Source organism: Dromiciops gliroides, chromosome 1, assembly GCF_019393635.1.
Source record: "Dromiciops gliroides isolate mDroGli1 chromosome 1, mDroGli1.pri, whole genome shotgun sequence".
Taxonomy (NCBI): Eukaryota; Metazoa; Chordata; class Mammalia; order Microbiotheria; family Microbiotheriidae; genus Dromiciops; species Dromiciops gliroides.
The window spans coordinates 162,153,708-162,163,816 of record NC_057861.1 but is presented as its reverse complement, the minus strand read 5'-3'; the positions used below and the strand labels follow the sequence as shown (position 1 = coordinate 162,163,816).

The window sequence follows — 10,109 nt, the reverse complement described above, 5'->3', positions numbered from 1 at the left end:
GTTGTTCAGTTGTGTCCAACTCTGTGACTCTGGAGTGGTTTGCCATTTCCTTCTCCTGCTCATCTTACAGATGAGGAAACTGAAGCAAACAGGGTTAAGTGACTTGCCCAGGGTCACACAGCTAGTTAGGGTCTGAAGTCATATTTGAACTCAGGTCCTCCTGACTCCAGGCCCAGTGTTCTAACCACTGAAGAAGCTAGCTGCCCAAGAGAAGGGTTGTAAGGCTAATTTTTTTTTTATTTTTTTTTTTTTTTTTGCAGGGCAATGAGGGTTAAGTGACTTGCCCAGGGTCACACAGCCAGTAAGTGTCAAGTGTCTGAGGCTGGATTTGAACTCAGGGACTCCTGAATCCAGGGCCGGTGCTTTACCACTGTGCTATCTAGCTACCCCATAAGGCTAATTTTAAAAAATAAAATTCAAATACAGTTGACTCCATGTTAGACATGCTGTGAAATGCACTCCATTTATTCAGTTTAATGTACATAAATTACAAATCACCACATACTGCCGCTCTTTTTAGAGCTAAAACTTTTCCGGGAAAGCCTCCATTTCTTCCTTGATCCTGTTTTCTATGAGCAGTGTGAAGTTGCTGTCTGTGTTTTGAAGATTGTAGCTGACAAACACCTGTTTTTTGGTCTTCCTGGCTAAAAGGAGAGAACACATGGTCACACCCAGGAATGAAAAGTCCTCCCTTATTTGTGCTGGTAAAAAGTCAAATTTCAGCCTCAAGTCCTCCAGCTTCACATCAACCTGAAATGGGGGAGGGGGGGGGAGAACCTTTGGCCCTGGAGGGCAGGAGAGGGGAGGGGAGCACAAAAGAGGGGAGAGGAAAGGTAGAAAAGGAAGAGGGGGGAGGGAAGGGGAGCAGAGGGAAGGGGAGGGAGAAGGGTGCAAAAGGGAGGGAGGGGAGGGATGGAAGGGGAAGGAATAGGAAGGGAAAAAGCAAAATGGAGGAGGAGAGGGAAGGGGAGTAGAAAGGAGGGCAAGGGAGGGGTGGGGGAGGGAGAAAAAGAGGAGAGGGAGGGGAGTAAAGGGAAGGGGAAGGGAGGGGAGGAAGAGCTGGTTTGAATGTTAACAGCCCCTCCACAGACAATAGCAGCACAAGCCTCTGAGAGCTCCTGGCCCTTTCTAAGGATCTAGTTGACAAGGGCTGAGATAGTTCAGCCATGAGCCACGCCAAGCACTGACCCCCAAGATCTAAGGCCCGAAAGACCTCAGAGTGACCAAGTCATCTGCCCATTGGCCTAAGATTTAAACATGGTATATAAGCCTTTGTTAAATCAGACACGTCCCAGGATTGAAACCATTGACTAGCCCCCAAATTCTAGGGCCTTCATTCTTTTTTCCTTTTTTTTTTTTGCAATTAGGGTTAAGTGACTTGCCCAGGGTCACACAGCTAGTAAGTGTTAAGTGTCTGAGGTCAGATTTGAACTCAGGTCCTCCTGACTTCAGGGCAGGTGCTCTATCCACTGCTCCACCTAGCTGCCCCAAGGGCCTTCATTCTTAATTAAATTAATTCTAGTGCCTTCCCTCCATTAATTATTTCCTGTTTATCCTGTACATAGCTTGTCAGTAGGTTTTTGCATCTCCCCCATTAGACTGTGAGCTCCTTGAGGGTTGGGACTGTCTATTGCTTTTCATTGATCCCCAGCCTTAGCATTAGTGCCTGATACACAGTAAGCACTTAATAAATGCTTACTGACTGACTCACCAAAAGAATATGCTGATGCTCTTTATGTGGTAGCAAGGAATTGGAAGTTGAGGGGGTGCCCATCAATTGGGGAATGGCTGGACAAGTTGTGGTATATGAATACAATGGAATACTATTGTGCTGTAAGAAATGATGAGCAGGAGGAGTTCAGAGAAACCTGGAGGGTCTGACGTGAGCTGATGATGAGTGAGATGAGCAGAACCAGAAGAACATTGTACACAGTATCATCAACATTGAGTGTTGACCTTCTGTGATGGACTATATTCTTCTCACCAATGCAATGGTACAGAAGAGTTCCAGGGAACTCGTGATAGAAGAGGATCTCCAAATCCAAGAAAAACAACAAAAAAAAAACTGTGGAGTATAGATGCTGATTGAACCATACTATTTCTTTTGTTTTGGGTGCTGTTGTTTTTTTTTTTTCCTATTTTGAGGTTTTGCATCACTGCTCTGATTTTTTCTCTTGTAACAGGATTAATGCAGAAATAGGATTAATGTTATTATGTGTATATATACATGTGTGTGTATATATATATATATATATGTATATGTATATAGATATATAGATATAACCTATATCAGATTGCCTGCTGTCTAGGGGAGAGGGGAGGGAGGGGACGGAGGGAGAAAAATCTGAAATTGTAAAGCTTGTATAAACAAAAGTTGAGAACTATCTTTACATGTAACGGAAAAAATAAAATACCTTATATGTAAAAAAAAAATATGCTGAGGGAAATGATTATTAAATAACCAATTGTTCATACTGGAAGATCCAGGATTTTTTCCCCTTCCTATTGACTTTTGAGAATGGGTCAAAGCTTAGTTCTTTGAAGGGCAGAGTTGATGACGTGATGAAATCTTCAGCTAGGACCTACCCAACTGGGAGGGCAGCTAGGTAGTGCAGTGGATAGAGTATAGCCCCCAAAGTTGGGAGGACCTGAGTTCAAATCTCACCTCAGACACTTACTAGCTGTGTGACCCTGGGCAAGTCACTTACCCCCCCAAACTGCCTTAAACATCTGGGGCCATCTTTTACAAGAAGGCTTTCCCAATCTCCATTAATTCTAGTGCTCCCCTCTGCTGATAATTTCCTATTTATCCTGTATACAGTTTGTACATAATTCTTTGCTTGTTGTCTCCTCCATCAGACTCCTCAAGAGCAGGGGTTATCTTTTGCTTTCTTTGTATCCCCACTGCTTAACAAAATGACTGGCACATAGTAGGTGCTTAATAAATTACAGACTGACTGACGATTGTTGATACCAACAGAAATTTCTCCTCATTTGTCTTACAATCTCCTTATTTTTGGAGGCAGTATGAATTAAAGAAAAGAACATTCTAGCTGCCTGATGTTATGCAGGAAGACCCCTGTCTTCCAGGCCTAAAATAAGCCGATCCTTAACTTCTATATAATTTTTGTTCTTCTTGCTGTTTAGTCGTTTTTTCAGTCATGTCTGACTCCTCATGACCCCATTTGGGGTTTTCTTGGCAAAGACACTAGAAATAATTACCATGTGCCAAGGATACTAGTTTGCCATTTCCTTCGCTAGCTCATTTGACAGATGAAGAAACTGAGGCAAGCAGGGTCCAGTGTCTTGTCCAGGGTCACCCAGTTAGTAAGTGTCTGAGGCTAAATTTGAACTCAGGAAAATGAGTGTTCCTGACTCTAGGCCGAGTGCTCTATCTACCACAACACCTAGCTGCTGGGTACCACATTCAATGAAGGTTCACCATAGTGAAGTGAGGTCTGCCCTAGCTACCCAACCCATGCTTTTCCAGACATCTTCCTTCTATGCAACTGAATGTATAACATCCACCTCTTGCCCTGGGAACTATAATCAAACCAATACTACTAATGTTTCTGCAAAAGGCAAGTTAATTGATTGCCCTATTACTCCACTAATCATTGTGACTTCCCAGACCAAAACACCCTACTTTGGCCAATCATCCCCTTTAAGCCCCCCTAAGCTCAGGGGCTGTTTCTCTTTTGTATCTGTATGCCCAGCATTTAACATAGTACCTGATGCATAGCAAGTGAATGATAAATGCTTTTTCATTCATTTAATCAGGATGGTAATAGAACCAGAATCTGGCCTCAGACACCTACTAGCTGTGTGACCCTGGGCAAGTCACTTCACCCTGTTTGCCTCAGTTTCCTCATCTGTAAAATGTACTGGAGAAGGAAATGGCAAACCACTCCAGTATCCAAGTATCCAAGACCCCAAATGGGGTCACCAAGAGTTGACCACAACTGAAAACAACTGAATAACAACACAAAAAATATAGATGGCACTAATTCAGGGGCACTATTCTAGATACACTAAAGTTTGAAATTACTTCCTCTAAATGTTTTAGTCTTAGGCTATTCAATAAAATAGCAATTCCTTTTTTCCAACCTAAAGGCCTCAAAAAATAAAGATTACCTTTACTGTGCCTTAACCATCATCTCCCTGACCTTCCTCTGGGCCAGTCTTACCTTCCCATTACCTAAAACCAGGGTAACATTAAATTCAAACATTTATTAAGCACCTATAGACAAAAAGATAGATTTCTGCCTTCCATTTTGGTCTTGCCTGAATTACCAGGATATTTGAAGAAAATCATTCAACTCTGTGATTTTTTTTTTTTTGCAGGGCAATGAGGATAGAATTCTTAACCCATCATTGTTCACTGACTGGGTGGTGGATAGATTCTTTTGTATAGATTGCTAAAGGCAGGTGTAATCTGGCTTGATATGAGTCTCTCTTTGTCCATGAGTGACAGATGGGAGTCCCATAACCAGCCCCTCATTAGAATAGATCCACCTCTCATTACAATATTTATTTTCTCATTAACTGTTAACCAATCAGAGTTGATTCCCACCTGTTGGGAACACCCACTCTTCCAAGGGTATATAATTGTCAAGAGGCTCTAGGAGGATCTGTGGTTTACAAGAGAAGGCCAAATGACAGTTCTTTTATTAATTATTCACTAGCCATAATTAATAAAATGATTAATTACCTGGAAATTATATCTCTTGAGCTTTTCATACATCACACTAGGCTTTATTCACATACTTCTTAGCAAGCAGAGAGAACCTGAATTAAGAATCCAGAAAACTAAGGGGCAGCTAGGTGGCACAGTGGATAGAGCACTGGCCCTGGAGTCAGGAGTACCTGGGTTCAAATCCGGCCTCAGACACTTAACACTTACTAGCTGTGTGACCCTGGGCAAGTCACCTAACCCCAATTGCCTCACTAAAAAAAAAAAAAGAAGAATCCAGAAAACTAGATTCTACTTTCAGCTTTGCCATACCTAGCTTTGTGACTCTCCTAACCTCTCTTGGTCTCAATTTCTGAATGAGTAAGACAGTTGGACTAGATAGGCACTAACTATTCTTCCAGCTCTAACATTTCATGGTTCCCTGTTTCTAGAGTCTCAGCCAGGCTCTCAAACTCCAAAGAGATGACAGACTTTCAGGAGTGACGCTTAATCAACCTGTCCCCAACCAATCAACTTGGCAGGTAACCGGCACAACTGAGAAAATGCTGAGACAAAAGGGTATATTTGTGGCAGACAAACCATTCTAAAGATATAAAGAGCTTCAAGAAAACACATCTGACAAAAATCTGTACTTCCATAGAAGCCATATCAGATAATTAATTATTCCCTTAAAGGAAATTCTGCTCCACAAAGTAAGGAGTTTCAGTATTCCTTTAAATAGTGGGTTCTCCCTGTCTGTTTAAAATTTGGTTTTTAAATGAGCTTACAAATGACTTTCCAGCATCAGATCCACTGTGAAAAATGAGGTATAGTGTACATACCTAGTCTCTGAGCAAGGCAGTTGGAGGTCGTGTCAGAGGTATCTCCAAGAAGGGAAGTGGACACTGGAATGGAATCCTGAGAGCAAAATAAAGAATGAATTGCTGTTACTCTGTCCAAGAATAAGACTACCCCCACTTCAAATGCTTATTCTTCTTAGAATAGCAGTATTAAATCCCTACATGTATTTTTGTTCAGTCATTTTGGGTTATGTCCAGCCCTTCATGACCTCATTTAGGGTTTTCTTGACAAAGACACTGGCGTGGTTTGCTATTTCCTTCTCTAGCTCATTTTTCAGATGAGGAAACTGAGGCAAACAGGGCAGAAAAGACTTGTCCAGGCACACTCAGCTAGTAAGTGTCTGAGGTTGGATTTGAATTCGGGAAGATGAGTCTTCCTAACTCCAGGTCCAACATTCTATCCACTGCACCACCTAGCTGCCCCATACATTCCTAATAAGGGGGGGGGGGGGCGGGGATAAGGTCTGCATATCCTTTGGATGCCTTAACATAGCATCTGCTATTTACAAGGGAAGTGCTGAGATTCTCTGAGCACAGATCAGCTGTCACTGGTACCCAGGTGCTAGAACTCATCTATCAAACATCTAACATATGGAGAATATGTTGCATATGTTGAAAGTCAACACTTCACTTTACCCTGCAGCAAGTATAATACCAAGTAATGAGGAGAATTTTAGGGTCTGAGCATGGACTATGACTTCCCAGCTAGCACTGGCATCCCAGGGGCCAGAACACCTTATCTCCTCAACTGCATCAGTAACAAGCCAGCTGCCTTTAGTTGGAAAAAGTTCCCCTTCCCCTCCAATGACCCTGCTATGCTTTACAGGGTTAATGAGGATCCCATCACTTTGGGGAAAGGCACTACCTACCTACCCAGGTCACTACACTATCAAAATAAAATGGCTTTCTGCTCCTACTTGGCCAGAATTTGTTTCAGGGGAGAACTGTGAAATCTGAAGAGGTTATCACTGTGCTAAAATACAACAAATGAGGGTGTTGTAATTAATTTTCAGTGAAAATAAGAGTAAAATTCAGAGAAACATGGGAAGATGTGCATGGACTGATGCAAAGTGAAATGAAGCAGAAATAGGAGAACACAATACAAAAAGAATGCAACAATGTCAATTAAAGGTCACCCTCGGATACAAGAGGTCATAACAGAAAGGCAAATCCTATTCTAAAAAACAACAAAACACATAAAGTATTTGGGAATCAACCTATCAAAGAATGAAAAAAAAAGTACTCATTAAAGTAATGAAAAAAACAAATTAAATAGCTGGAGGAATATTCAGTGTTCATGGCTAGGTTGTGCCAATATAATAAAAATGGCAAAGTTAATTCACACTGTTAATGTGATACGAAGCAAATCAAATGGTTATCTTATAAAACTCAACAAAATACTAACAAAGTTAATTTAGAAAATCAAAAGATCGGGGCAGCTAGGTGGGGGGCCAATGGGGAGTGGATAGAGGACCAGCCCTGAATTCAGGAGGACCTGAATTCAAGTCTGCCCTCAGACACTTGACACTAGTTGTGTGACCCTGGGAAAGTCACTTATCTATCCCTCATTGCTCCACCAAAAAAAAAAGGAAATCAAAAGATCTACAAAAAAAGGAAAATGATGAAAAGAAGTGTCAAACTATATGATAAAACAGCCATCACCAAGACCAATCAGCATTGGAGAGATAAAAACAGCTGGCAGAAATTAGACACAGACCAACATTTTACAACATATTCCACAATACATTCTAAACAGATATATAACCTTAATATTAAAGATCATAACAATGTTTTTAAATTGGAAGAGAAGCAGTTCATATACCTCTCACAGCTATGGATGGGAGATATATTCTTAACTAAACAAGGGGCTGAAGTAATAGCAAAAGAAATAGATAACCAATTACATGAAACTGAAAAACATCTGAAGTGGCAAGATCAATGCACTTAGGATAAGAAAAGAAGCACTGAAATGGGAAAAAAAATCTTTGTATCAAATGTCTCTGATAAGAGTTTAGTATGGAAGATCTATCAACAATTACAGATACAGAGATAGAAATAGATGATACAGATATAGATAATATAGATGATATAGAAAAAACTAAAAGCCATTCCCCCAATTAAGTAGTCAAAGGAAATGAACAGTTCTCAAAAGAACTGCCAACATGAAACCACATTAAAGAATTTTCCAAATCACTAATAAGAGAAATGCAAACCAAAACAACTGAGGTTTCACTTCACATGATGCAAACTGAGTGTTGCAATGTTGGAGGGGGTGTGGGAAGGATGGAGACAAGTACTGGTAAAGTGCCAGTCACTGTGCTAGGTACTTTATAAACATCTCATTTGATCCTCACAACAATCCTGAAAGTTAGGTGCTATTATTATTTCCATTTTACAGTTAAGGAAAATTAGTCAAACAGAGGTTAAGTGACTTACCCAAGGTCACACAGCATGTAAGTTTCAGAGGACTGATTTGAACTTCAGTCTTCCTGACTCCTGGACCAGCACTCTGTAACTTTAACTTATGTAGTTGTCATTTATCTATCTAAATAGCTAATCTATCTAGCTGCTTCTAGCTGTTTTCCTGTAGGAAGATCCACACACTGGTACATTGGTGATGGAACTATGTGAATCAGTACATCCATTTAGGGAAAAAATTTGGAATCAAATAAAGTGACTAAAATGTCCATTCCCTGTGAACCAGAAATTGCTAGGCTTATTCCCCAAGAAGACTATTGATAAAAAGAAAGTCCAATATTCGACGAAATATGCACTTTTTGTGATAGCAAGAAACTGAAAACCAAGTAGATGCCCATCCATGGGGGATGGTTAAAAAGAATTGTGGTACATCAATGTAAGGGAATATTACCATTTTCTAAGGAATGATGTATGGAATGAATACAGCACGGACTGATACTGAGTGAAGTAAGCAGAGTCAAGAAAACAATATCCAAAATGACTTCAACCATGTAGGTAGAACAGATAACCACAAGAAAACTCCAAATTGAATGCTGTATAATTAGAATGATGAAGCTTAGCTTAGCCCTAAGAAGAGATATGAGAACATACCTGCCTCCCTTTTTTTCAGAGGTGGGCTACTATGGAGGTGGAACATTGCATATACTGTCGAACCTGACCGATATGTTGATTACTTTTTTCCCTACTGTTTTTTTTTCTTTAAAAAAAAAAAACTTTGTCATAAAGTACAGCTCTCTTAAGGAAGGGAGGTGTGAAGGTAACATGAAACCATTTTAGTAATAATATTGTAGGGGCAGCTAGGTGGCGCAGTGGATAAAGCACTGGCCTTGGATTCAGGAGGACCTGAGTTCAAATTTGACCTCAGACACATGTACTAGCTGTGTGACCCTGGGCAAGTCAGTCACTTAACCCTCATTGCCCCGCAAAAATAAACAAATAAATAATGTTGTGTTTATAACGTAAATATGTTATAAAATGTGCCCCTCTGGGGAATGCATAAATGCACGTAGCTAATCCCCTCCCATGACCCGCATGATTAGGATTAGAGAAATCATCAGATGAGATCATACGTGATCCATCTCATTCATTCTATGGCCAGAATCCCCCTTCCTTCCCCGCCCTCATTTCCTTAGGAATGGCAAAGAAGGGCATGTAAAGTAGCAGGAAAAAAAAACAAAAAAAGTGGGATGAACTGGGGCGGGAGAGTCAGAAGGAGATGGCACAGGAGCCCGATCAGCCTTCCAGGAAGAGCATGCATCTGAATGTGCACGCTCCCCAAACTGTCCCGCGCCCAACCTCCCCGCCCGTGCACATCCCACTCTCCACCCAAGCAAAAGCAAGATCCACCCCACTCCAGCAGGCGTTCGCTCCAGGGCCGCGTTCTGTCCCCGGGCTCGCGTTCCAAGCCTAGCAACTCCCGCCCGCCCCGGGTGCCCGTGCCCGTGCCCGTGCCCGGCGACTCACGTAACGGTTGCACATGGCCACGGCGAGGTTGCGCAGGTTGGGCGTCGCGCCCACCCACAGGAAGAGCGAATCCGTCAGCCGCATCACGTGGAAGTGGATGAGCTGCTCCCACAGCCTCACGCTGAAGTTGTGCAGGGAGATGTCCCCACTGCCGGGCGCCGGCGGCCCCTCCATGCCGTCCCGGGCTTCCCAGCCTCCCCGGGCAGCCGGTTCCCGGGCCACCAATCCGGCTCTCCCCGGGCCCCGCCAGGCCAAAGCAAGCGATGGCCGAAAGAGGGAGCCAGGATTTCGCTTTCGCTTTCTTAGGGGAGTGGGGAAGGATGGGAGAGAAAATGCTCTTTGGGTGTTTTTGGCCGGCCCGGAACTAACCCTAGTGCTGGTTTATCGTTCCTCCAGCCCAGAATCGCACTAACAAACTGCTCGGGAGCCTTCATGGACACCTCCGGGATTTTTTATTCGGAGCTTTAAAGACGTTTTGCATTTTGAGGACTTTTTATTTGCAAATATTTACAATCCGTTTTACTCACAAATTTATTTGCAAAAGTCTTTACCACTCCCTCTCTTCCCTTCAGTTTGGTCTCTCATTCTGCAGCCCCACTTAGGAAGCTAAAGGAAACAAAATCCTCAGATTTAGA

The 10,109-nt window shown here is 42.2% G+C and overlaps 1 protein-coding gene across 1 annotated transcript; it reads right to left on the bottom strand.

Moving 5' to 3' along the window:
- Positions 1-446: 446 nt before the first annotated feature.
- PSMG4 (proteasome assembly chaperone 4) lies at positions 447-9,735 on the bottom strand. Its single transcript, XM_043976453.1, has 3 exons — positions 9,475-9,735; positions 5,515-5,590; positions 447-644 (listed from the first exon to the last, which is right to left on the bottom strand). The coding sequence occupies exons 1-3, from the start codon at positions 9,646-9,648 to the stop codon at positions 523-525; spliced, it is 372 nt and encodes a 123-aa protein (XP_043832388.1). The 5' UTR covers positions 9,649-9,735; the 3' UTR covers positions 447-522.
- Positions 9,736-10,109: the final 374 nt, after the last annotated feature.

Excerpts from the sequence above, each read along its gene's own strand:
- PSMG4 (XM_043976453.1), bottom strand. The coding sequence starts at position 9,648 with ATGGAGGGGCCGCCGGCGCCCGGCAGTGGGGACATCTCCCTGCACAAC. Across the intron at positions 5,591-9,474 it reads TGGCCATGTGCAACCGTTAC|GATTCCATTCCAGTGTCCAC; the intron begins GTGAGTCGCCGG and ends TTTTGCTCTCAG. Across the intron at positions 645-5,514 it reads CTGCCTTGCTCAGAGACTAG|CCAGGAAGACCAAAAAACAG; the intron begins GTATGTACACTA and ends CTCTCCTTTTAG.